The sequence below is a fragment of the Poecilia reticulata genome, linkage group LG17, assembly GCF_000633615.1.
Source record: "Poecilia reticulata strain Guanapo linkage group LG17, Guppy_female_1.0+MT, whole genome shotgun sequence".
NCBI classification, from domain to species: domain Eukaryota; kingdom Metazoa; phylum Chordata; class Actinopteri; order Cyprinodontiformes; family Poeciliidae; genus Poecilia; species Poecilia reticulata.
The window spans coordinates 25,687,843-25,715,309 of NC_024347.1; the positions used below are offsets into that span (position 1 = coordinate 25,687,843).

Genomic DNA, 27,467 nt, shown 5'->3' on the forward strand with positions numbered 1-27,467 from the left:
TGTGTGTGTGTGTGTGTGTGTGTGTGTGTGTAGTGGACCAGAACGACCAGCAGACCAGCTGAAACATTTCAGGAGGGGGGAGAGTGGCAGAAATGAAGGGACACTTTTTGGCCGTTTTGCTTTGGCTTTTAATTAAAAAAAATAATAATAATAATTAATAGAACCACATGTGCAATTAAGATAGAACTGTCTGCATGCATGCATAAGGTGAAACGTTGCAACATTCCCCATGTTCTCTGCATGCCCTAATTGTCACTGTTGAAGGTGCCCTGAGCTCACGCCAGCCACCTTTCTGCAGCCTGACTCATACTTGTGATCGATGCCCTGCGATAACCAATACAAGAGAGACTGATAAGTTGCTTTAATTGATTCTCCTTGCAGCAAGGTCATTCGCAGGCACACATTTCCGCATGCAATTGTGTATGTGAGTGTTCCACATAACTGAGGAGTGCATATACCCATATCGAGTGCCAGCTGTGCCCCAGCGAGGATTTGGCAGCGTGCCATTGTGTCTTTTTCCACTGGGTGTGCTTAATGGCTATAATGGTAAGGAACCAACACCGTGCACGCTCCACTGTTATGTTCACACCATCCTGTGCTTGTAAAGTATCCGCTGAATTTTCTTAATCACTTGTGCATAAAGCTGAAAAAAATAAAAATAAATAAAATTAAGACAAAAAAGTTGCTTATGAGACATTTTTTAGACAAATCTTAGGGGCAAGTTCAACTAAAGTAGTTTTGCTGGGAAACTTCTTCGATTTCTACTAAAGAATGTCTGTTTCACATTTTTTCGTGTGTAACATGGAATATGTAGGTTGAATAAATAGACTAATTTATAGAACTCAGTTTTGACTACTTTTTTTTCTAGATTTATTGTGTGCATACTGTCAAAGACCATTTTAAACCCACTCTACCGTTCTTTTTTTCATAGAAAAAAAATCTTGGCGGTTTCTTCTTTCCATCACCTACAATTGAAGATACAACAGACATAATGCCCTGAGCACTGACAGGCGATGTGATCGAAGCTGATCATATCTTTATTTGAACTTTATTTATCAGAGTGTGGGATATTAGGCATCAAATTAGCATTCTGTCATGCAAGTTGATGGAAGTTAAAACAGATAAAAGGAGGAAAAATGAGCAAGTGTTTGGATTTTAACGTGACACTGATGCCCATTTCTTTAATAGCTGTCCACTAAATTGAAGGAAGATGTCTCTCTCTCTCTCTCTCTCTCTCTCTATCTCTCTCTATCTCTCTCTCTCTCTCTCTCTCTCCATCTTCTCACCATGCAGAGTGGGGAAGATGGTAAAGAAAATTTCCATAGCTTCTTGTTGAAAAACTAAGAATGAAATCTTCAGATCAGCAACTGTTTATGGTAAATGAATGTTTACTGTTTGATTGATAGAGTCAAAAAATGTTAAATTCATAAAGTTCTGATATTTCAAAGARTTTATGTTGCCATATTCTCTGCCAAACTATCTGTCACACATGGAAGAGAATGATCCCTTTGGCATCATACATGCATGCTTTTCTGTAGGCACTAGATACTTTTCTACATCGTTTGTTTCAAATCAAACCCAACTTGAACGATTGTAGTCGAAAAGCTACATTTTAGACTAATTCATTCATTTTTACATTCATTAAAAAATTCCAGTCGAGATCATCAAGCTCTGCATACTAAAAATGTTTCATATAATGTTTTCGCTCTCTCTTCCTTGAAGGATTGTTTTAATTCAGCCATACTGCAGGTCATGCCGATGCATGACCTACAATATGTTGCAGGTCATGCATTACAGGTTCTCTCTTCCAGACAGATCCAGAATGACACTCACCTTCCAAATAGTCCCACTTTTGTATAGCCAGTGCACATAGAATTGTCCTATCACAATGTCTCTTGATAAATCCAAACAAGATTTTGGTGTTCTTTCTGGTCAGCTGACTTTTCTGGCAGGAATCTCTCCTTTGCATGCAATTTTTTGCATCTATTTGTCTCTTTCTTATTGTTAAATGGTGAACATTGACACAGACAGACGTACATTTAGGTCTGCAAGGCTTTAGATGATATTCTGGCTTCTTTTGTGACCTCTTGGATAAATCGTTGCAGTAATTTTGGATGCRCAGCCAATCAAACCTSTTCCATATTTTGTCAATTGTGTAAAATGGMTCTCTTGCTAGATTGCTGAAGTCAGTCTTAGAMATAACTTTGCTGCAGTTTTCAGAGTGGCAGATGCCAAGAACTGGATTTCTTATGTGAATGGTGTAAAGCTTCTTCAGATCGTTTATCCTACTTCATGTTGTTAGACAGGTCCTGGTTGTGGCTAATGAAACTAAACCAAAAATGTGGTTAATTACAGCTGATTGATTATTTAAATTGAGAAGCATCTATATGATTATTTTAGTCTGTCTGTCTGTCTGTCTGTCTGTCTGTCTGTCTGTCTGTCTGTCTGTCTGTCTGTCTGTCTGTCTATCTATCTATCTATCTANATCTATCTATCTATCTATCTATCTATCTATCTATCTATCTATCTATCTATCTATCTATCTATCTATCTATCTATCTATCTATCTATCTATCTATCATGCTTTTTTCATTTCACCAATCAGCAGAAGACTTCTGAAACTAAACATTTCTATTAAACATGTATCTGTCTACTTGTTAGAATGCTTGTAAATCCTTGCGCATTTCATCTTTTTTCATAGATAAAATAAATAAATACATAAATCAAGTTCGTCTTTCTTACAGCGGGTGAGAAGCAGGTATTAGTCGTTATCCCTCTCCGGTCTGCGTTTTTGACGGTAAACGTGGGCCTCCCGGTGCCTTTTTACCGGAGCTGCCAGATGATCGGTGCGGAGTGGAGGGTCCCACGGGACGCTRAACACGTGGTCTCGGCTGCCACAAGACGTCAGCGGCAGATGGCATGGGTACCCGGTGTTGGCATGAGTGTCATTCCTCAAAGAGAGAGGAAAGGAAGGGGGAGAGCGGATCGCAGCGAGGAGGAGAAAGGAGGGTTTGAGCTCTGGCTGGTTTAATTGTGCAGTTTTGCAAAAAAAAAAAAAAGGAGAAGAAGACGCTGCAGCGGAGATTCAGAGGCGATAATTGGGACCATGAGGACAAGTACATGCTGACCAGAGGTGGGTATGATTTTTTTGTGTGTGTGAGCGCGCGCGTGTGTCTCTGTGTGTTTTATTTATATTTCTTTTAATGCAAGTAGTTAATTCATTATTTTTCAGCTGAATTTGAAGAAAATGGGGAAAAAAAAAAAAAAAAAAAAAAAACGGGGCTGGATTTTGTAAAACTGTCCAAAAAATATGCAGTTAAAGGGCCAAAACATTTTTTCAGATCATTGTGAATTGAGTGTCTTTGAAAAGACATCAGTCACATCGGCCTCGCTTGCCAATTTGTTCCTCTTCCTCCTGGGAGGACTCATTCACAGGGTAATTAACTGACAACCTTCAAAAGACGTCAGCGCTGAATTTTGCTCTTACAATTTACGTCTCCTTTTTCTTTTTTTCCTTTTCCTGCAGGAGACATGTTGACGCTGCCATTCGAGGAACCTCATATGATGTGTGAGCCGCGCTTTGGTGCCAACTATCCCCGCGAAAGCCTGCCTGACAGCCTGCAACAGCAGGAGCGACAACAGCGTCCCACAGCCAGATCCGACCCGGAGATGATGAGGGATGCAGAGGACGACCTTTCCGACAGGGAKGAAGACGAAASAGAGGACGACCAGGACGAGAACGAGCTACAGAAGAAACGGGGGCCGCGGAAAAAGAGGCCCGGCAAGGAGCAGGTGGACAGGGCCAAACTCCGGCGCCAGGAAGCCAACGCCCGGGAGCGCAGCCGGATGCACGGCTTGAACGCCGCGCTGGAGAGTCTGCGCAAAGTTGTGCCGTGCTACTCGAAAACTCAGAAACTGTCCAAGATCGAGACGCTAAGACTGGCAAAAAATTACATCTGGGCCCTATCAGAGACCCTGAGCGCGGGGAAGAGACCGGACCTCCTCGCTTTTGTGCAAACTTTGTGCAAAGGATTATCTCAGCCTACCACCAACTTGGTGGCGGGCTGTTTGCAGCTGAATGCCAGAAATTTTCTCACGGATCACAATGGAGAGGTGATGTTTTCTGGCAGGTCGCCTTACGAAGCTATGTACTCGTACACCGGCTCGGACATGAACTCGCCCCCGGGCCACAGCGGCGGCGCGCTGGACACCGGCTCTAAACCTTTCCGACACTACAGCTACAGCAGCGCCTACGAAACTTACTTCGAGAACCCGTCCCCGGACAGTGGGAGCCCGCATTTTGACGGCCAGCTGAGCCCCCCGATGAACTTCAATGGAATTTTTTCCCTAAAACACGACGACCCGCAAGATTATGGGAAAAGCAGCCACTATGGTGTGCGCTACTGTGGCGCGCCAGGGCGCTCGGCCCTGGCACCTAACTCAATGTACCGAGTCTCCCCAGAGGCCCGTTTCCCCTACGACCTGCACGTCCGCAGTCAGTCCTTCCAAACGCAGGGGGAAGTCAATGGCTCTTACCACAATTAATTCATCACATGGGACAAAGTGCAAACTTTCAGATGCAAATTTCTCTGCACAAAAGTAAAAAGAAGAGAGAGAGAGAGAGAGAAAAAGAACTCAGATGTTGATGCACATTTTGGGGTTTAAAGTTACTTCTTAACTGTAAAAGCAGCAGTTTGGATGTTATTTTAATTTATGTTGAATGACTATTATCTTAAATACTTTAGATCCCGGATTTTTAAAAGAGAGAGAGAGAGAGAAAAAAAAAAGTTTTAATAAATTGGTGCTACATGCTTGCTTCCAAACAAGTCAAATTTAAGACGAAACACGAACTTGTGTACTTTTTATTTATTTATTTATTTATTTATTTATTTATTTATTTATTTATTTATTTATTTATTTCTCGCTTTTTTTTCCCCTCACAGTTTCAGTGTAGTGTTTTGTTTTTTTTTCTTCATGGAAGTACAGCAAATGTTGGTAATCATACACTTTTTGGATATAGCTGATTATACCCAACATAGTTTGTTATATATAAGAAAGATTTAAATGAAAGGGGGGATAAAAGAGCTAAATTGATTTCAGTTCATCAGGGAAGTTCACTCGGACATGTTTAGAGCGAAGAGAATCTGTGTTWTCAACGAAACTTCAATTGAGCTATGCAATCTTGCCAAATGCAATCAGTGCTTATTAAAAATCAAATGYATTCTTACAAACACACCACATAATTTAGGACTTAAAATAGGTCAACTGAAGGRCGAGGAGGTAAAAGCAAAGGCGGAAAATGTCACATTTAAATTCTTTCCCATATGTCGGATAATTTTTACGGTACCGAACTGAATGTAATTTTTTCCCAGTATTTATTAACAGTTTATTATTATTATTATTTTTATTTTTTTATTTTAAGTCCGTTTTGTTTGATTGTGAATAATATATATTAAAAATAATGTAAAACCACAATGTAAAGTTTTATGTGAATTTCAAGTTCGTTTATGTTGCATTGTTGTAAAATTTCACTGCACCTGACGGGTGGGGGGGATCACATTTGTGCTCAGCTGGAATAAAATGTAAAATGCCTTAAAATGGGGGAGAAAATGGTAAAGGCAGTGGCCATTAGTAAAAACCACAAAGGGGAAGTTTTTGGTTGCTTGATGTGAACTTTTCTTTCCCGTGGAGCGACTGTGATGCACTTCGTATATTTCTGCACAATGTTGGTGACCGTGCTCATAAATCCTGTTGATTTTTGTAATCGGATACCGAATGCTTGGATGATGAATCTAATTGATTTCCTGAAACGCACACACACACACACACACACCTACACACACACGCACACACACACGCACGCACGCACTCACGCACGCACAAACTCTTCACACTGACGCGCACTTCTGGAAACCCGTTATGGATCGAATTATTCGTGAAGTAATGTGTTAATGTTTTGTGATGTGTTTTGTCGCAATAAAAATAAATAAATTAAAAATAAAGGAATAAATTAAAGAAGAGGATGTGGGAGGCTTTATGTTGTGGCCCAGATTCTCAGCTTTCTGTGGCAATGATCGACAGCAGATGGCAATTAGGGAAAAAGAGGAAAAAAAAATAACAATAGTAGCTGGAAAATAAATTAAGATAAAACCATTACTTTTATTTAATATGTATTAATACCACTCAAAATGTGGCCGCGCAGGCCCGTAAGAGGATTTGCACTCTTGATTTTTTTTTTTTTTTTTTTTACATCCTAACGCTAAAACGCTCGAATTCCTGCAACTCATAGTCACTTTGCGTAATTATAAGTTGGCGTTCATTGTTCTTTTTAGGATAGTTTATTTCCCTCTCTTTTTTTTCGTTTTTATTTGTCGCTAATTTGACTGACTTCCAGCTGATCAGATGGCTGATTTGTGTCAGAAGCGCCCAGGAGGTGTTGGATGTCATCCAGGCTGCGGCTCATGGCGGTTGGTTGATCCTCCCAGTTTGGAACCAAGTGGGTTTGATAATCCCCGGAGGCAACAACATTACTGCTGTAAAAGACAAGCGATCTATTCGAGAACAGAAACGATCAACAGTCTTTCCTGTCTGCTGTTTGTTCCTGCTCTTTTCGTGTTTGGAGCCACCCCGCATGTTGCTCTTTCTGGGTGATTTTCCAAACGTTTCGGAGTGCTTCAGTAAGGCCGTTTTCAGTGGTTTCGCGGGATYGTTAAGGGATAAATAATCTAACAAAAAGTGCCGTTGATGATCACTTTGTTTAATGTTGCATCGCAAACATTGTTCTSTCACGGAAGATGGCGAATACTCATAACTTTCAGGCCCCTGAACTTCCTTCGTAATATAATGCAATTTTGTTCAGCATTCTTTTAACTAACAGCAAACGCACTACTTATACCACTTTGTTAAATTGTGTATAACCCTTAAYCTTTTTAGAGTTTGWGAGAATTCAGCCACAAACCCACATTTTTAATGGGTTTTATGAAATAAACCAACACAAGTAATGCATACTGTGAAGTTAAGGATACAAAATGTTTTTGTTTTAAATGAAAGTTTAACAATTGTATATCGTGCATTTTTATTCAGCCCTCCTTTTGTTCAGTACTCCTAAAAAAATCCAGTGCAACCAATTGTCTTTATAAGACACCTAACTAGTAAATATAGCCTGTGTGCAGTTTAATCTTAGAGAAAATACACCTGCTCTTTGTTCTAGTGAACAAACAGCGTAACGAAGACCAAGAAACCCAGGGAAAAGGTCAGAGAGAAAGCTGCAGAGAAATTTAAGGCCAGATTATAAAACAATATTTTCAGCTTTTATCGTAAATCTACAAAGACAGCCACTCTAAATTGACAGGTTGGGCAAGGGAAGTATTATTCAGAGAACATCTCAAGACACTCCAGTCAAAAGGAAAATATTAAATGCTGTATTAGGAGGAAAACTAACACTGGATATCCCTTTGAACACATCATTCCCAATACGAGGACGACTTTCTTAATCAGTGACAGGAAAACCTGTTGGTGATGGCAGGATCCAAATAATGAGCAATGTTATTGGGAAACCTGTTGAGCTTGAGGTGTAAGTTCATCTTCGAGCAGGACAACAACCCAAAATTATGTCAGAGCTTCTTTTGAACGGTTTATTTGTTACCATATTCATTTAAATATGGAACAGCCCAGTCAAAGTCCAGACTTAAATGGAATTCAGAATCCTTGGTGAGGCTTCAAGGTCATGAGATGCTTTTTGYGCCGATATACCCAATCCAAGCCACGTACTGTGACTGAGACATTGTTTATTCTTCCCCTTCACAATTATGCACTCAGGTTGGATGTTATAACAAGGTGAAACGTTAAAAAGATCAATACCAAAACGGAAATTCCTCTTCAGTTTCCAGTATTTAATACAGTTAAATAGACAAAATAATATCCGAGATAATWTCTAACCCTGCCAGTTAATTTTGTTGCTTTAACACCTGGGATCACACTTTTGTCTGTGATGTATGAAAATCAGAGAGGGTGAAGAGACACTTTATAAACACAAACAACCTAATATTGTACTTCTGGAATCCTGCTTAATCCTTTCAGMAAGTAAAAAGGTCCGAYAAGGTCAGAGACTGAGGAAATTCAAATTTGGAAAATTTTATTTATCTGTTAATTAGTAACTTTCCTAGGCTTTTTGTTTGAAAAATGTATTAAAATGTTAAGATCAGCCTGATCCAATTCAGTTCAATATATTTATTTAGCACAGATTCACAGCAAATGTCTCCAGGTACCATACAAAAACAAACAAACAAACAAACAAACAAACAAACAAACAAAAAAGATCAAAGGTAAATTGTCAGTTTGAATTAGGTAATCTGATAAGCTATGAGCCAAGGAGTAAAAGCTACGCCATAAAAAAGCAGAGAAAATAAAATCAGTCAGAATACATCATTCAACTGCTTTATCTAAGACTAAAACAGGATTAAACAGAAACAAAAAGAACATGAAGTTATTGGTAACATCCCATCCAGCATTTTCCCTCCCAAACGACAAAGATCCGGTGTAACTTTTAAGAAAAGAAAAACAGAGCTAACACAAAGTTAATGGCAGTAATAGCTGCAGATAATGCACAATTAGAGAGTAAAAGAAAGTAGCAAAGTGATGAAATTGGTCATTTCAGCAATCTATCCCACTATGACTATAGAATAGCTCAGTATAACCCAGGTCCCTGTAACTCCAAGTTTTGCATTAAAAAGGAAAAGTTAATGCAAAGTCGTAAAAGTTAAACAGCGTTTGGTTCACTGWCAAAATCTGGGATCTGGTTTCACAGGAAAGGAGCCCAGCAAGTAACTAAAGATCTGCCTCACATTCTGTAAGAGAATCGTTTTTTTTAAATCATGTGACATTAGGACAGTCTGAATTGTAAAAATAATCCTATTTCACAGGGTAAGATTTTAAAATTGTCCAATGATTTTCAAAACCTTAGAGACCACAAAGGTGACGATTAAAACAAACAAACAAAAAAATCAAAGTTTAACAAGTTGGATCTTGCCCTGTTTGGTGTCCAACCAAATGGCAGTTGGAGTAACACAGCACACACGAACCGATGTCATTCACAAACATTCAGATTGCAGACAGGAAATCCCGCAGAATCCCGCGATACCAAGCGTGAATTTAGAGTAAAGAAACATGGCAGGCGAGCGATAGCGGTCTATGATAGCCATAGTTTGTGGACTTATTTTAAGCGGGAAAAGAAGGAACAAAAAGAAAAGGCGTTGGATAAAGGATTGGAGACAGTGCGAGCAGCTATGGCTGCACTATGATTTGGAGGTGAGTTGTTCTGTTTTTGTTTCGTCTTTAACCTTCAAATGTTACTTTGTGTTCATTTTAAGTTTTTTATGTCTTAATGTTATAAAATATTAACATGCATTTGGATAGTATCAATGGCAAGCCCTGGCTGAACGAATACATTTCTAGTGACCAACTTATGCCAACTTAATGATGGATAGCAGCAAAGTTACCGGGTACATCAATTACTGTAACAATTTCAGTTCTCCTCCAACACAAAATCCTGAATAAACATTCACACTGGATATGATATGTCAATGTGGGCTTCTTCGTTTTTCGTTTTGGATTCCCTTCTGTGCTTACGTTACCACGCTTTCTGATTGGCTACCTAGCTGTCACAATCAGGGGTCATCCCAATAAAAGGGACGTTATAAGATATTAAAAAATCGGCATGAAATCCTTCAGTGTGAACTAGACTTTAGGCACCAAAATAAATGTAGAACATATTTTTTTCTTTCATTTGAGAAAGTTTGACTAATAAATGAAAATCTCTTTTCAACTAGTTGAATAAACTGCACAAAATAAGCTTTCTATATTTCATGCCAATCCTGTGCTATAAACATTGAATCAATTGCTTAAYCAGTCAGGCATTTTCTTATCTAATAAAGTTTTTTTTACTACCACCTTCCCATAATAATTTTGAGGTCAAAACCGCTATTGCTGCTAGCTGTTTGGGACTTGTCTTGACTTGAGCAGAGGAAACAGCGTATATCCTGTTGTTGCTCTCAAATCCTATGTCTGAATGATTTTAAATTCCAGTTAAAGACCCATCTTTTTGACTTCTTGTCTTTTGCATTTTTTTTTTAAGCTTGCAGTATTTTCGGCCTCTTTTTAGCTGTTCTTTCTTTTCGTATATCTGTTTTATTTTAGGTGTTTGTGTCTTTTTGGCTATATTTTATTTTATGGATTTGTACAGAACTGTTGTCACTTTGGGTGAGCAATGTGCCTCGTCARTAAAGATTGACGGCTTAAGRAAATGTCGGTTCAATTTCAGAAAACAGTGGAAAATGCTTGCTTTGCATCTCTTGGTTTGTTCATGTATTCTTGTCAAGATTGAGGCAGATTCATTTTAGGTATTCACATAGAGTCCTGAGGGAGCACAGAGAGGAGGGGAAAACAAAGGTGCTTTACGCCCACAAGGTTCAGAGGGTGGCAAACTGGAGTTTAGCACTGGGTCAAACTTAAACATGCAACCCTACATTCATCCAGCTCATTAGACTCGGTGCAACAGAGAGGAAAAAAAGAGGGAGAAAAGGGGACCATATGTTCATGCTCCGTGTAAGAGTTAGGAATACAAATGGGAGATATGAGCTTTAAATTGTAAGGAAAGACAAAAACATACAGTGTTATATAAGAACKCTGTAAAAACTGTAAACAAAAACAAGACATGTTTTCAAATGATGTTTTGAGTTAATAAGGGAAAAATATACAAACTAATCTGACTCTATGTGAAACACTAATTTTGCCCTGAATCAAATAATGGCATGTACCGCCCTTTGCATCATCMTTTGCTGTTTATGGTTTGGAGTAATCATCTTATAAATCACTGTGGAGGAATTTTGGTCCACATTTCTTTAAAGAATTGTTATAAGACTCCACACTGGAAAACCTCAGAAACACAGACCTTAAACAGGTCATGGCACAATTTTCAATTGTTTCTTTTTAAGGAATTAAGAAGTATGCCTTTGGTCATTGTCCTGCTGCATAACGCTTGAGCATGATGTTCAGGTTATGCACTGAGGGCCAAACATTCTCGTTCAGGATTTTMTGCTTGACGGCACAATTAAGGTTTTTATCATCTATAGCAGAAGCAAAGCAGTCCCAGACCTTCATAYTACCACCACCATGTTTGGTTGTTGGTTTGTTGTTCTGAGAAAYGCKGTTAGTTTTGTCCCAGGTGTAACAGCATGCACACCTTTGAAAAAGKTCCACTTTTATCACGTCAGTTCTCTCAGTCTTTTCCCAAATGTCTCGAGGATCCTTGAGGATCATGAAGAKGTTTTTTGGCAGATGTGGGAAGACTCTAGGTAGCGGTTGTCACTGTGGAAGTTGAAYGCCGGTTTTACCAAGTCTGTTTTGTTATCGTCCAAYCATAAAATCTGCCCTGAGGCAAGTGGCACCAGYAGTAATTTATATGTTGTTCTGGGTTTTTTGTGTCATGCCCTTGATTAGTCATTGATGTTAATTTTGGTTGGCAGCCACTCATGGGTAGGCTAAGTTTCATGTTTTCTCCACTTATGGATGATGGCATTCAGTGTAGCCTAGTAGAGTCTCAACCCCTTAGAAATGGCTTCTGTCTTTTCAGAATGATTTGATTCCCAACTGTTCTTGATTTTCTTCAGATCAGGAAGCTGTGTTCCTGATCTGAAGAAAGCTCTTTTAGCCAGCCTTGTGTTGTCAGCAACATTTTACTTACTTGAGTTCTTGATGGCACAGGTTTTAGAGTAATTAGACGCAAGTGTGGATTGAACGCGAGTGTGGATTGAACTCTGACCGACAGAAAGATGAAATCACAGGGATTTTATTTTAATTTAGGGATAAGKTTGCGCAGCAATTTTTAAAGTATTATATTTCAAATGCAAAAATATTTGATCTAAAATATCTAAATGTGGGGTGGGAAGAGCAAAAMATTAAGAAAATCTATAAATATTTCTTCACAAGCACCGTAGCAACTGCATTTTCTCCAGTTATGCTGCAAAATGGTAGCGATTAGACACATCTCATAACACCGATGAACAAAACACAAATCCATCTTTATGCACATTTATTGGATTTATTATAGTCAGGATGGATTCCCTGCAATGTCTGAAAATCAGAGCACAAGTGAAGAAAAATGAAAATAATGTCCCCCCCACCGCACGAGCATCCTCAAAATTTTGTTCCATTCCCAAGCCCCAGATGGTCTGGGATGGGAAACGCTCCCCCATTAAATTCCTAATAATCATTTCTCCAGTGGAATCGGGGGTGGCAGCAGTGGGGATAGAGGAGGGCTGGGTGCGAGTTTGTGTGTGTGTTTGGAGACGATGAAGAGGGGTGAGGAGTGAGAAGTGAGGATTGGGTTGGTGGGTGGGTGAGGGGGGAGTAGTGGGATTTGGTGTTTTAATTAGACAGATTTAAGGAGCTGAACCCCCTCTTGAAGAGAGTGCGCGTGTGCTGGGGGTGGCACGGGGGGCGGTGGGAGGGCCCCATATTTCTGTGCGTGTGGCTGCATGTGTGAAAAAATTATAAAAAGGCTACGAGTGAGGATGTGCGTGTGTGAGCGTTGTGGGTCATGGCAGGGATGGCGATGCAGCGGAGGAGGCCTGACACTCCCGTACTACGGGCCAGGATCTCATTAACGTGTCAGATTGGTGGATCAGTCTCCTTGGCAGCCGGCCCGTTCTCTCACAGGAAGTACTTTCTCTCTATCTGTGAACTTGGCGCTTAAAGGTTAGGCCAGGAGGGGGGGGGGGGGGGGGGGGGGGGGGGGTGCTCAGTATGTAGGAAATATATTGGCCTGAAGGAGAGGAGGAAGGAGAGGAAAATGGCAAAAAATTAATTATACCATTTGGTCAAATTGGATAAATATTGGGTCAAAAATAAAAAATAAAAAATTACTGCGAATCTTCCGTCGGGGAGCAGAGTGGGTGTAAGTTATGAGAAAGTAGCGCTGATGATTTCCAGGGGTGAAAGAGGGAGACTGACTCTTGCAGTTTTGCTATTCTGGAGGTGGAGATATGCTAAGTATGTGATGGGAGCATCTGTCACTACATCACCTTTGTGCTTTGTGCTCTTTGTCTGGGGGCACTTTGACTTGGTGTATGCAGGCTTCTGTAATGTGTGTGTGTGTGTGTGTGGGGGTGGCGGGGGGTGGTTGGGAGCATTGCTACAATACGACGGCATATAGGGTGGGTTTTGGAGCAGGTGGGAAACATACAGGGGTGTGATCCTCTGACACCCCAGCAACACCCTATTTCAGGGCAAAGAGACGGGTGCTGTTGGATAAAGTGCTTTTTGATTCCCTTGACTGTGAATGTGAGCATCTGGTAATGACTGCAGTGTGATGCAAGGTACATAGATAACKTGGAGAAATTCTCAAAGAGATAGACAACACTTTACCTTGAATACACACAACTCATAGTAAAAGTGATTTCTTATAAACGGCTTGTTTTTCTCAGGGTATAACGGATACCGTCAAGAGTGGAAAACAATCCAATTTGACTTTGTGATTGAAAATACCACAGATTTATTTTGTCTTTTAACATTATAATAGCAATATTTACATTACTTTTGTCCGTTTTATTGCTTTCATAGATTTTGCCTCTGTATATTTTTAGAAGAAAAAAAACCCCAAACAAACTCAAAGGTAAAAGGAAACTGGTGAGGATGTTTAACAACTACTAAGAACCCAACAAGGGTCAAAACTGCTATGACCTGGCAACTTCTGAGACTCTACTGAGAAACCAGATTAATGCCTACATGGAGTTAGAGGGTGCTGACCAACAGAGAGACCCAAAATTCACGCTTTCAGTTTCAAATGAGCCAMATATTTAGGTGACAATAGCAAGAGGTTYATCAGGAAAATTCAAGGTGGGTACCAACAGACATGCATGGTAGTGGTAGCGGTTAAACCAAATTTACCAGGGGAGTCAGGGTGGCGTCACTGCTTTTTTATGGAGGCACAGAAAAACAGAATAAAACAACAGTAAAGGATACTATTTTATTGCTTAATGGGATGTGTCCTTTTTATAGCACAATCAATTAGCTATGTTACCTTAAGTTATGTTATCAGATATAACTGAAAAGATATTTGTCTTAGCAATTTGGYGCCTTGAAATTGGGGGTCTGTCTCTTTAAGAAGCTCTTGCTCTTTCCAACACTCAACTGAGAAATGGCTTGTACACAGCAAATCCAGGAGGCCCAGATTAACTCTGTCAGATTTGATTTCAACACTTTTGAAGTGTCTATATGGGTCCACACCAGAAAGTGTTAATTTAACTCTTTTTGGAGAGTTAGTACCTTAACTCTTATAAAGTGTCAAATATCAAATCTTCTGGAGTTAATAATTTAACACTTACTAACACTAATTCAGTGTTAGATCTTAATATTAACTCTCAGAGTACTTCTTTAACTTATTAAGAGTTATTTGTAATTAATATTAAATAGGTACTTTATTATTTTGAACTTTTAAAAATTCTTTGGAAAATAAACATTTAATAAAGAGGCAATGATTTTCTCAAATGCGTTTATTTCAAAATGTGCACCATAATTACAAAACATATTACAACGTGGAATAATGTGCATGTTTCACATGTCACTTTCATTCACATATTGCTTATTAAAAGGTCTGACATATCAGCTATGCTTACTACATTTTTCTTCAATACCATATGCATGAAATTGTTCAAAGTACAAGGTGGAAAAAGTAAAGCCTGTATCAATGCAATGCAGTTCATGTAATATGATAGAGTACATTTTCTTTTAACAGGTAGATTGCCAGATATTACAGTACATAACAGACCRACCTGATATTCAGATCCATCATTTCTTATCCAGTTTCTGTTTCTGTTGATAAGAGACAGTTCCTCTCTACACTCCACCAAAGATGCTAACACCAAAACATTTAACACTTTTGAATTTGCTGTGTATAATCTCAGGAGATCAGAACTTCCATTAGGTGTTTGCTAATTGCTGCTGCCGCTAGTCTGGTGGGRYCAAGTGGGGAAAGCACAGGGGAGAGAAACTCTGTGAGGCGGAAGCTTGGCTGGTGACTGCAGTTCTAAGGTAGAGGTTTGAGGTAAAGGGCAGCGCTTTATGAGAAAGGGTTTAGGCCAGGAGTGGGCAACTCCAGGCCTCGAGGGCCGGTCTCCTGCAACTTTTAGATGTGTCTCTACTTCAAGACACCCGGGTCAAATAATGAGGTCATTAGCAGGACTATGGAGAAGCTGACTACAGTTAGGAGGTGATTTTGCTGTTGGATCCCGGTGTGCTGGACCAGGGAGACATCTAAGAGCTGCAGGACACCGGCCCTCCAGGACCAGGACTGCCCGTTTAGGCACTCCTGAGTGGCTGGCAGGAGACACTCAAGGATTATTTTTTTTAAACATGCATGAAAGAATCAAAGCAACACGTTTTAACGTTTTTTATGTGGGAATAACATTATAACTTGAGATAAAGCCGTAACATGCAATATACATTTTGATAGAAAGGAGACAACGATTATCATCACCAAGGAGATGGAGCCAGTGTAAGGTGCATCTCACAAAAAATAACTAGWGATGGTGCCAGTGATAATAATACACACACTGCCTAAGAATAAAGTACAGTAGCATAGTTTACTTTATCGCACATTTGAGAAAACWGCATTCTGTGAATGCAGAGGTCCTCCTATCACCTCAGGTTTGGACTTGTCTTCTACCAGAAGCTCCAAAAGTGGTGAGCAACTTTGTTCCTGTCTTTTAGAAAAACCTGTGCTAAAATGGTTACACATGCCATCACCTTCTTTAATGATAAACAACCTTGTAGATTTACAGAGAACATGACTTTTAATACCTCCTTCATGTTTTTTTGTTATCAGTTTCTCCATGTCTCAGAAGAAGGAGCATTTTTAACACAGCTGAGCTATGTCACTGTCATTACAGTTAACGTTCAGAAGTGATACTGGTGCTAGTTTAAAGCGTCTTTCCAAACTTTATCAATTATAGACAAATATTTTATTAAACATTCTAACCTAACTTGATGATTTATTGTCCATGAAATARAAAATGCATTTTTCTATCCACTGATGAGTYACTGTTTKACTGTTAATTACATCTGCAGCCTGAAAGATTTTACAGCTTTGCTCTAAACCTCAGTTATTTTGTTCATTGTGAGTCAGGTTTTGTAAGTGTGCTAACACTAATAGACAATACCAGTTTGTGCAAGGATGAYCTTTTAATAATCAGGCATATTAAGCAAGATAGTATAGTTTAGTTGATTTGTCTTGWCACATTATCACACTGTGCAAACCCTAAAATAAGTTGCACAGAGAGATGCACAGCCCTGATTTAGACACAAAAACTAACATTTATGTCTACTCCTCTTTTCATAATAGCAAAAGTTCATTCAGATCAGATTAAGAGAATCCGTGAACCTCAATTTTCAAGACTTACCTACATTTTWAAAATGGATTGAGCTCTGAACTTTGAGTCATTCTAACGTATGCTTTGGTTAAACCACTGTCACTCTGTCTATCTTTTGGTGGTGTTTATATCTTATGGAAGGTAAACATGTTCAGCATTTAGCTGTCTGTAACAGGGTGGATCTGTATTTACCTTCATTTTTYTTTCCTATTAACTTTTGACCAGCTTCCCTGTCCGTTCTGAAAAAGCAAYTAYAAGCAATGTGCTCAAGTTTGTTTAAGGGGARCCTGTCATAAAAAAAAATGAACTGAGAACCTGCATATCACAGTGATAGACAGATCTATAGATAGATCGATATATAATGTGRGCAGTCTTAAACCACCATCATCCACAGTCTTAATTTGAAAATGAGAAATCACCAGCATTAAACATGTAGGAACAAGTAGGAACTTTCTTGGCTCATCCAGACTAATTATATACTGCTTTGTGAGGAGTCATTAAGTACATAATTAACTATCTATTAGTATGAAGAAAGAAACCATTCATAATATCTCTCCTAAAAAGGGATTACTTCTTTCTCTTAACTCATAAAATATTGTTCCATAATCACTCCTCCCAATGATTAAGAATCTTGATCAAGCCTCAAYTTTTTCACATGTACATCATCCCAGATGAGGTTATCACTGCAGTAACACTGTATTAATAAAACTCGAGTTTTAAAGTCACTCTCTTCGCTGAACAGGAGGTGTTTGCAAAGTAAAACTTGGTACACACGCATSAGCTGGCAAAGAGCATTGCCAAACAACAATGTGGATCAGCAAACTCCAATTAAATCTTTGTAGTGAAAGAGACTACATCTACGCAGTTTGTGTGGGAAGGCATGCCGATGCACAATGGTGGGGGTGAGGGTGGGATGGGGGCATTGTGGAGGTTATGACTATAACAAATGTCCCAACCTGGCAGGAGAGTGATGGCATGGATATATGTTCTCACTGCTGTGGAATATCTTGCAGTTTTTCTTTTTAGTATTCTAGACCATTCTGTCCCTTCACCAATCTGTCCCATACTGCCTTTCAAGCATTTCCTGTGGGACTCATGCTGTGCTAGCAAGGCCTTTCTCTCTTTTTTACACACATGCATTCACGCACACACACGCACACAAACACAGACTGTGGTGACTGCGTGGAGAAGTGAGCTGTCTGCGGAGGGTTGGATTTTTGGTGCCGGTCCAAAAATGTGTCACTCGGGACACGCATGGCCTGCTGGAGGCAGGAATTCTGTCGCTAATGGGCCCCGCAGCCGTCGGCACCACCTGGGGATATGGGAGATGGGGAGGATGGATGGGGGAGGACTGAGGAGGCTGGGAGGAAGGGAGAGAGGAAGGAGTGAGTGCAGCACAATRTACRACTAATAAATAGRAGGGAAAAATATCTATCTATCTATCTATCTATCTATCTATCTATCTATCTATCTATCTATCTATCTATCTATCTATCTATCTATCTATCTATCTATCTATCTATNCTATCTATCTATCTATCTATCTATCTATCTATCTATCTATCTATCTATCTATCTATCTATCTATCTATCTATCTATCTATCTATCTATCTATCTAATTCATATATGTAATTTTTTTTCTTTAATATGAAATTCTTAAGTTATGTTGTGAAGGAGAAACGATGCCCACACACACCAAACATTGGGAAATGTTGGTCTCATCAAATGAGACCGCGCACATCAACCTGACCGCTCCATCACCAGTGAAACATGGTGGTAACAGTGTCGTACTGTGTGGGTGATTTTCTTCAGCAGAGGCAGGAAAAGCTGGTCAGAGTTTACTGAAGGAGATAAATTGCTACATCTATCTGTCTGTCTGCTTGTGGGCAGTGTAAATTAAACTTTTAATCAACAGAAATCAAAAGAAGACTATCCAAATTCTATTAAACATAAACCAAGTTGTTTGTCTCCCAATACGTTCTTTGAACTTTTGCAATTAATATATTTAGAAGGAAAAGTCAACATTTCTTCGCCRCCATGAAAGGCATCTTATAAAAAATGTGAAGGCATAAACAGGCAGGGCAGGTGTTGACGATGCAAATGAAACGGATGACAGATGGTGAGCCTCGCAATTGCTCACTGTGCAGATAATGGATGGAGGTAATCAAATTCCTCTGAGGCTTCAGGACTTTCTTCAGAACTTTCCCATCAATTGCACCATCAAATGGTGGCTTCTTCAAATGCAGCACCCTTCTAACTCACAAAAGGGTTATGAAAGAGTGACAAGACTTTATTTTCTCAAGTTTCCTGGCTGATATGAATATTGGATGCAAAGACAAGAATCCAAGTTGCTGAAGGGATCATTCAGGTGTTTTGTCTCTGGTAAAATAGATGTGTTTATGGCAGATCAGGCTAACTGAGTAAAGTGCAACAACATCAATAGCAAGCCAGCAAAGCCAGTTTGCAGACAGAAGTATTTTTCCATTCAAGCAAAACACTGCTTTTCATGCTCTATGATCAGACTTTTCATAGATCTATTTTCTCATGTGAAAGCTGCAAGTTCAGAAAAGAAGATCATGAAACAAAGCATTTGATGTTTGTTTTTTCACACTCTCACTGAAGGGAAACGGMCTGCGTTTTGTGTAAACTCCCCCATCAGTGTGATGACAGTCGTTTGATTTTTATATACAGGTCAGTTTAATGGTCCATTTGTGTTTTGTGGTCGTTTTGCATCGATGGACACTTCATGGCAAAAAGGGTCAGGCAAGAAAACACAGTAAATGTGCTTTATGAGTAGAATGTGTAATTACATGACAGTGAGTCTCTCAATAAACTAGTTTTACGGCACATGTTTCATTAACATATTTCTGRAGAAGTTAATTTATCGACTTGGAACACAAGATGTGTTGTATCGGACAAGGTCTGAAGTTGCCAGTTATCAGAAAAACCATTTCCTTGTCGCATCTCTCAAGTGAAAGATATTACTGTAACCGCTTTCTTTCACACTTCAAGCTAATATAACAGCTTCAAGTGTCACACATATGTCTGCAGGAGAAAAAAAAAGAAACATAGGGGAAAAGCATCGCAGAGCCAAAGTATGCTCAATATCACAAGTTTTTTTTACATGTCAGGTGATTTTGTTATTTTCTTCAGATGTGATAACTACAATTTGAGAAGCTTTGTACAGAGGAACATATTGATTCAGTAAAAGCYGTGAAAGCATTTCGCTTGGCGTTGCTTTTTAAAGCTGGTGGAACTATTACATGGCAAGGGAGAAAACAAAAGTCAATTAAAACGGAGCTCACAAAAGACAAAAGCAAATCAGAACAAGTTAGTTTCTTTCTGTGTTTTACATCTCRTTGTGTGGGATGAAATGCAATAGTGAATTTTAAAGCAACACTTTTAGTTGCTATGTTTAATAATTTTTTGTTCCCCCTTTTTGAATTGTTAGTTTATGGTCTCAGTTATTGTGTGTAAATCTGTGCACTGTTTGATTCGTACTTCCTTAATGTTGGTTTATAGAGTCTACATAGCTTGACTGATTGCTGGTCTGTTAACTATGTATTAGTCATTTTTATGCTGAGTCTTAGTGAGAGGGGGTAATAAATAAAACAATGCATGTTTCCATTAGGACTGTTGAAACTTAAATTAATTTGGTCTTTTAGTTCCAAACTGATGTGTGTCAGATCTCTGTTGAGCAAAATCACCACAGATTTCAACTTTCAATTATTTATCAAACAACAATGAAACCACAATGAATGTTTGTGCAATATTAAGAACATGTTAAAAACTAATACATACTGGAAATGAGTTCAAGAAAAGCTTCCACTGAGAGTCAATTTTCCACTGGTTACGGTATAAATAACTGTAAAATTGAATTTTCACACCCGTCCGTTTTTTTGTCTGTTAAGCAGTAATAATGCTCATGGGGGGAGAGTAAACTTAAAAGTGCCAAGTCTTTTACAATATTATGAATCTGAATATATATATATAWAAAACAGCTGTCCTATAACTACTTATGGATGATTTATAAAGCCTATGCTGGTTATTTAATAAATGAGATTTAAATAATTTATGAAGGACATTTTTTGTGCTTGGTGTACTGTCTTTCAGCTATGATTGTAATTACTTTTAATATTAAATAATGTTTTTTAGTTTATTTTGCAAAACTTATAACACTATTATAAGATTCGCTTTAAATACCTAAAYACATTGAAAACCAGTTATAATGCAAGTCATAAGAGCCTAACAAAACGGTAATAAAAACGTTTAGTGCATCAATTAGCGAGTGACAGACCAGGTAAAAGTACCAGTATTTTAACAACTTATTTATCATGTATGGGTTTTAACAGATCAGTTACTGCGACTGTTACCATTTTTTAATGAGCAGTGTTGCTTTCAAGACTCTGAAATCAACATGTTTTCGCTTTTTTTTTTCTTTTTCAATTGACACTTTACAATAGGCTTCATCCCATAAATGACTAAAATTACTCATCAAACCGGTTACATGATCAGGTGGTGATWAACTCGTTATGTCGCTACAATGTATTGGCAAATCAATATATGGAAAATATAATTKACCTACTTTACAGTTGTTTACTCATGATTTATAACTGATTTACAAAATGATAATTAATTGTATTAACTGTTTGTAAATCCCYCCTTTACAGTGTTTTTGCCTAATTTGAGGAAAACAGATGCATTTACAAAACAATGTAAAACTATCTGAAATTAGACTGTTATATATCACACATTATCATTGTTACARTAAACAAGGTGGATATTTACCTTAGAACCTAATAAACACAAAATTACTTCTATATTAAAACCACAGCATCAATAAAGGGTTACAACASTTTTGCACAAGAAAGTGTCAACTTGAACCTTATTGGGAGAAGAATTTCAAATGTCCAATTTTCCGCTTGCTGTCCACCTCATCGCCAAACCATCTGCTGCCATCAGTGGACTTAACACGACTGCAAGTTATTTGTTCRTTTCAAAATGTCCTATTTTCAATAGTTTTCTACACTTCACTTGGAGATATTGGGATATTTGTGCATCTTCGTGGTAGTATCTTGTTCATCCAAATCAGTTTTCAACAGAGATRACTTTAGTTTTGTTTTCTTCATGTCACCTGAATAAAGGAGAGGYATGGTATTAAGGATAAATGTGAGTTTTTTTTGGACCAAATTTCCCTGTTGTTCCCTCCCCTGCCAGACCAAGGGCACACACTTGTGTGTGTGCGCGTCTATGTACACACAGCCAAGTGAGTGTAATTAACTTTTCTAAACTCATTTGGATGCTCTCTCCTTCAGTTGTCTTAGCTTGTGTGAAATTCCCAATTAACTACATCCCAACAAAATCACAAAACAACTCTGTGAATTTTTTTTAATGAATTCCTTTGTCTCTCGCCGGCCCAGATGAGGCATGAGAAAGGCACATGTACGATGAGCATATTAGTTAGGCGAGCCCATGTGATGGTGCCCGTTCACGGCTGACGGAACGTTGGTATCCTCGGGCATCGCTGCCAAGCTGCCAGTCTGTGCCGTCACACCTTGCTGCCTTTAAAGATTGCCCTGCAGAGACGGGGAGGGGGTACGGAGGGCCTCGTGGTTTTTAACAGCTCGCAGTCTGGCAGCCCAGGAGGGTTTACGACTCAGGATCGGTGCCAAGAACTGCCCACCAGAGAGATGGGGGGTGGGGGACTGGGATGCAAGGAGATATGGGTTTGGCGCACAAGCGCACATAAATTCAGCCCTGGATCAGTTGCATTCCTGCAAGGTATGTGTGTATGGATGTGACTGTGTGTGAACTCTTTATTCATCAGTGTGCAAAAGCAAGGGCAGCTGGGACAAATGGAAAGGAGTGTATACAACAAAACTATATGTCAAATTAATTCATCAAGCTTTTGTATGACATGTTAAAGGAAAGAAGGCAGTGTGTATGCACATAGGACGCAGCTCTCACACCATCTACACACACATACACACACTTTGCCTTTTCTCAGTAATCCACACAAATGGCAGTGGATGGCAGAATGTAAATGAGCTGGTTATTACACAGCAACGTTCATCAAGCTGAGCTGGAAAGACTTCAATGGCCCTGATGAATATGCATGCAAATTTGTTAATTAAGTTAATTATTCTGCTGAAAATTCATTTGTCTTCCCAAGGACATTTCTGCAATGATTTTAACATGTTTCCACCATTAGTCATGCACGGTGCTATTGAGAATCACTCCTGTTCACCTTTTTCGGAAAGTTGAGCCGAAGAAGAAGGGGAGAGCAGACACAAACGAGGAACGGGAGTGACAAGACGACCAGAGGAAAACCTGTTAGGAGCTTGGAGTGAGGTCGGAGGTAGACGGCAGCTGGTGCAGCCCGAGGATAAGAAAGGACAAGCCAAAACGTGGGGTCTGCAGGACACGAGCTCGTTGGGAAGGGGTCCAGGTGCTGAGATCCAAGATCCGAGATTAAAATGTTTTTATTTTTCAGTATAATAGCCATTTTAATAAAGAGGTATGTCACAGGTATGTTACTTTAGGCTCTATGTGTTGGAATGTAGACGGAGATACAGAATTTAGTATATGCTTATTTAAACATTTCATCAAGAGTATTTAAATTGAAATAGATGAAACTTTAGGAGTAAACTCATACAAATATATACATTGATTGCACACACAGAAGTTCAAATGTTTACTTCAGTTAAATTTGTTTGCTGCGACTTGCAGATAAAGAAACCCACAAAATTACCCCTAAGGTTACTGCAAACCTTGATATATCATGATCAGTCATTTAAACAAATAAATTAATGAGCCTAGAGAAACATATGTCAATCTACTGTGAAGTATTTGCACTCAAAACTTCTTTGAAGTCCATACTTCATCCTTCCACTCAGCTTTCCATATGTCACTTGCAGCTTATCATCGTGTGGATGGCGCGCCGCCAGCTGTCAAGTCGRTAGTGTGGCCTACACAGTTCCAGGATTGTGTAGGTGTCACTTTTTTTTTGATCACATTTGTTTTTTGTTTGCTTATTTATTTATTTTTAAATAAAACAAAAACCCTGATTGGATTTCCCATTCAAGACTAGACTGAGGCACTGTTGTCAGACCTTGTATGACCCTTAATTCAATTTCGCTTTACGTATAGTAAAATAGAATAGATGTATCTTTTATTGTCCCACAGTGGAGCTGAGACGACACGATCTAGGTATTTAGGTTCGCACGAAGATCAAAGGTCATCAACAGACGTGAAGTGATATTTGAATTGGACAGTCATCTCTTTCAAAGCTTAAAAGACCTGCAGTTTACAACATGCTTTTTAACATTTAGTCTGCATGCTCTGATAATACATTTGTTTGTTTGGTTTGAATGAATAGCAACACAATTAGTGATGCAGCACAGATGCTGTATAAATGCAACAAACYGCTCTGAACCTCTGGYTGGCCCTCTAGCCTTAGATATTCCTGATACAAAACAAGGCGCAAATAACTTGAGCACAATTGTGAGRCATAAGTAAATCTTGAGCAAAATTTAGTTATAATGACAAAATAAAATTGAAGTACCATCATAGTCTTCCATCCAACCAACCCGTAAATCTGGTTGAAAATTCACACTTTACCTCACCGTCTTTCATGACCAGCATTATAGCTTCAAACTTTAAGGTAAGAAATTCAATCACGACTGACTATGCTTGGTTAAGCTGAGTTAAATGTTTAAACTTTCACTTTTATAGAGAAATTCCAAGCTTCTAGAATTAAAAATTTTATTCTGGCAAAGCAGAATGTTTGAGGAAGAAATCTGTTTTTAGAAATTACCCATTCGTATGAATGTTAGCGATATATTATTTATTCCAAAAATATACATTTGAGAATTTGACAATCAAATGTCTCTTGTGGGACCAAGCAGCTGCTTAGTTGTCTTCTGTTGCCTCTGGCTGCCTACATAAAGATGTCTGACGATGCATAAATATGATTTGAAGGAAGTGATTATTGATTAAACGTGCTATCYGAGACTAATTTCCAATGTCAATGTTTAGGCTAAGTCTGAACAGAACATTTGGACCCTCGTCCCAAACGTTTTCTCTTGACTGAATAGAGATATTTAATTGGCTGACGTGAAATCATCATATAGTGGCCATTGTGTCTGATGTTGTCCCTCTGAGAACTTTTCTTTTGCAAAACAACAATATGAACTTTTCATTCTGCTAAATGACTGTATACGTATCCTTTAAAATATCAGCAGACACGTTCCCATCTGGAGGACATTTGGGGCAACGCAGGTGCAGTTCCTGGCTCATGTGATTCACCCAGTTAGTAACACTGAGAGTGTGCTGGGAATGGCAGAAGACCAGTCCTGGAGGCCAATTTTCACCTGACCGCTGAAGGTTTAACACGAGCTGGATGCAACAACACACACTGAATGTGTGCCAGTGGAAGGAAACATGAGATATCGTCAGTGTTGACTTGCATTTTAAAGTTTGCACTATTTTAAAGARCTGTTATCAATWTGTTGACACAAATCACAAAAATAAGAAAAACAATCAGTCTGTGCAGGTTCTGATYCAGAACCAGACTGAACATAAAGTGCACCAGTGATTTTCAATTTACAGTTTTAACATTCAAAGCAAATAGTTTAGTCAATAAAACTGGAAACCACCTTATGATCTCTTATCCTTAGTATATCAAGTATTTATCAAGTATTTTCTTTTAACAGAGAAGAAAAATACTTGACCTGATCCGAAATGACTTCATTTTAAACATGGAGAACATTGTAGAGGTCAGTAAATATTTACTTTCTTACATTTATTCATTTCAGTCAGTGTAATTTTCTGAGCTTAGTTAATAATTCAATTTGTTAATAATTCAATARATTAACAAACCACAATATTACCCAGTCATTTTAATTGATAATTGCTTCAATGCAATGCAATCAAAACTCAGTAGTGTCATGAAAGCTGAGCAAGTTATCGTTGCAAAATTACATTTATCAAGTACATATATATTCAGATGAGGCTCATTTGTCAGATTAAAWACTTGACAAAATGTAAGGTAATTTYGTAAAACTTTAAGACTCTAAGCCTCAGGATTTAGACCTTATTTTGCATAAATTAATAAGTTTTTAAGAATTTGCAAAGCAATGAACTGGAATTAAATACTTATGGATGGAAGAATGGTACAGACCTAAAAAAAAGGAGAATTTCTGGAYAAAGTTTAGCGAGAAAACAAGCCAGATGGGGAAAAATTTAAGCGAAACATCAGGCCGCACTGTTTGATACATCAAATGGCGACTTTTTAACTGATGCAGCAAAGCTCAGTCTGAATATCCAGATGTTTGATTTCTTAATTAAGTCTCCACGGTAGTTAATCACTATGCTTTTTTTCCCTATCTGACAACAGCAGGTAAAAAGGGGAGGATGACCCTAAGATATATCAGAGACAGGTTGCAGTTGTTTTTCATGGTTTGTGTCTAAAACGCACCAGGAGCCCAAAAWCGTGTTCATAAAATTCACATCAGAGAACATATATGTGTATGGACCARTAACTTCTTGTCAGCTTTGTTAAGAGTTTGTGCAATAAGACGGAACTATGATATCAAAATGCAAGAACTGCTTTAGTCCAGTATAAGATGCCCTCTAGTGGAAGAGAGCAGTGTTGTAGAGGAAATTGGTMAATCACAATGCTTCTTTAAATMAAGTTTCTTTTTTAAAGTTTTTAAATATGATTTGGTATTAAGATCATGTTCGGGCAAATTTTTTTTATTTTTTCAGTGTTTTTCAGCATTTGTGTTTGTGATGAATTTGTGTTTCTTCTGCATTTTTTGTTTTGTATTAAATTTCCCATAACAAACTTGGATGAGAATACCAGCATAAGTTGCATTAATGAAACGGCATACATGTCAGCATTTGCCTCGTGAGGATTAAGTTGTCAATATTTATTGGACAAAACACTTGCTGGAGAGGATAGAACTGGCACACTTAATCGATTTGCATGCGTTTTCCTGACAGTCCAGATTAACAAGCAATAAGACTTTATTTGCGACATGAACAGAGTTACGCACACACATTTCACACATTGGAAAGGCATCAATTAAATTCACATATGGTCAGAGTAATTATCGTTACAGATAACTGAAATTAAAGGGGGAGATATCGATGTGCGGCTTGCCTGGGAGAAAACAAGGGAATGGCAGGAATTTTAAGGGCATGCGAGGCTAGTAGCACCGACTACATAAGAAAACAACAACAGCTGTTTTGCTTGTGGCTAAAAAGACAAGTGAACAACATCATAATTTGCTGAGAAAATGAACTCGGAGATGAGAATGCACTGGCTCAAAAGAAGTGGGATGCTTTGAAATTGTCTGTAAGCAGGATCTCTGTGTACATTTCAAGTTTGGCTCATTCTTTCTGATCTGAGATGTGATATGTTATGGAGTTTAACCAGTTAAATCAGTTCYTTTTATGAAAGTATTTAAATGTAATGTACCTTTAAAATGTAAGTATTAACAACCCTTGAACTTTTTCACAGTTTGTAGCTGTCTATGTTGCAAAAATGTATTTCCAGCATGATTTGGCCATCACCATATTTACCAAGTGTATTCAGGATGGTGTGCAGAGTTCTTTGGTCTTCATGATGCTGTTTGTTMACTGATCAATCTCTGAGGCCTTCTTAAAAAGAAGTTGGAATTATATTGAGATTAAATTATACACATTTGGACTCAAATTTAATTTGGAGATGTTATGTAATGACATCAGAGACAGGACAAAGTAATATAAATGTGTTTTTTTTGTTTGTTTTTTTTTCCTGTCCTAAAATTCTGAAATCTATATCTCTCACTCTATAAATGCGCYTTTGTGACTTGGTCTGCTGCATTAGATCTCATTAAATAAAATAACTCTGCATAATGTGAAAAACTAATGCATRAACTTTTTCCAATACAGTAAAACCTCGAAGTGATGCTTTCAGTCGTTCGCAGATCAATGCAGTTAAGGCAGAACAAGCCTCTTGTACTTGGCCTTTAACATGGCTTTGAACAGCTAGAGTA

The 27,467-nt window shown here is 38.5% G+C and overlaps 1 protein-coding gene, 1 long non-coding RNA gene and 1 pseudogene across 2 annotated transcripts in view; 1 reads left to right on the plus strand and 2 right to left on the minus strand.

Annotated features, from left to right (window-relative positions):
- Positions 1-2,812, minus strand: part of LOC108167057 (uncharacterized) — a 4,764-nt gene extending 1,952 nt beyond the window's left edge. The window contains exons 1-2 of the long non-coding RNA XR_001777460.1: positions 2,743-2,812; positions 459-643 (exon numbers count right to left, since the gene is read on the minus strand). This is a non-coding gene — a long non-coding RNA (uncharacterized LOC108167057). The remainder of the gene's footprint in view (positions 1-458; positions 644-2,742) is intronic.
- A 165-nt stretch (positions 2,813-2,977) lies between these two features.
- neurod6b (neuronal differentiation 6b) lies at positions 2,978-4,623 on the plus strand. Its single transcript, XM_008434508.2, has 2 exons — positions 2,978-3,133; positions 3,527-4,623. Exons 1-2 carry the CDS (start codon positions 3,121-3,123, stop codon positions 4,543-4,545), a joined length of 1,032 nt encoding a protein of 343 aa, XP_008432730.1. The 5' UTR covers positions 2,978-3,120; the 3' UTR covers positions 4,546-4,623.
- A 17,366-nt stretch (positions 4,624-21,989) lies between these two features.
- Positions 21,990-27,467, minus strand: part of LOC108167069 (chemokine XC receptor 1-like) — a 21,470-nt pseudogene continuing 15,992 nt past the window's right edge.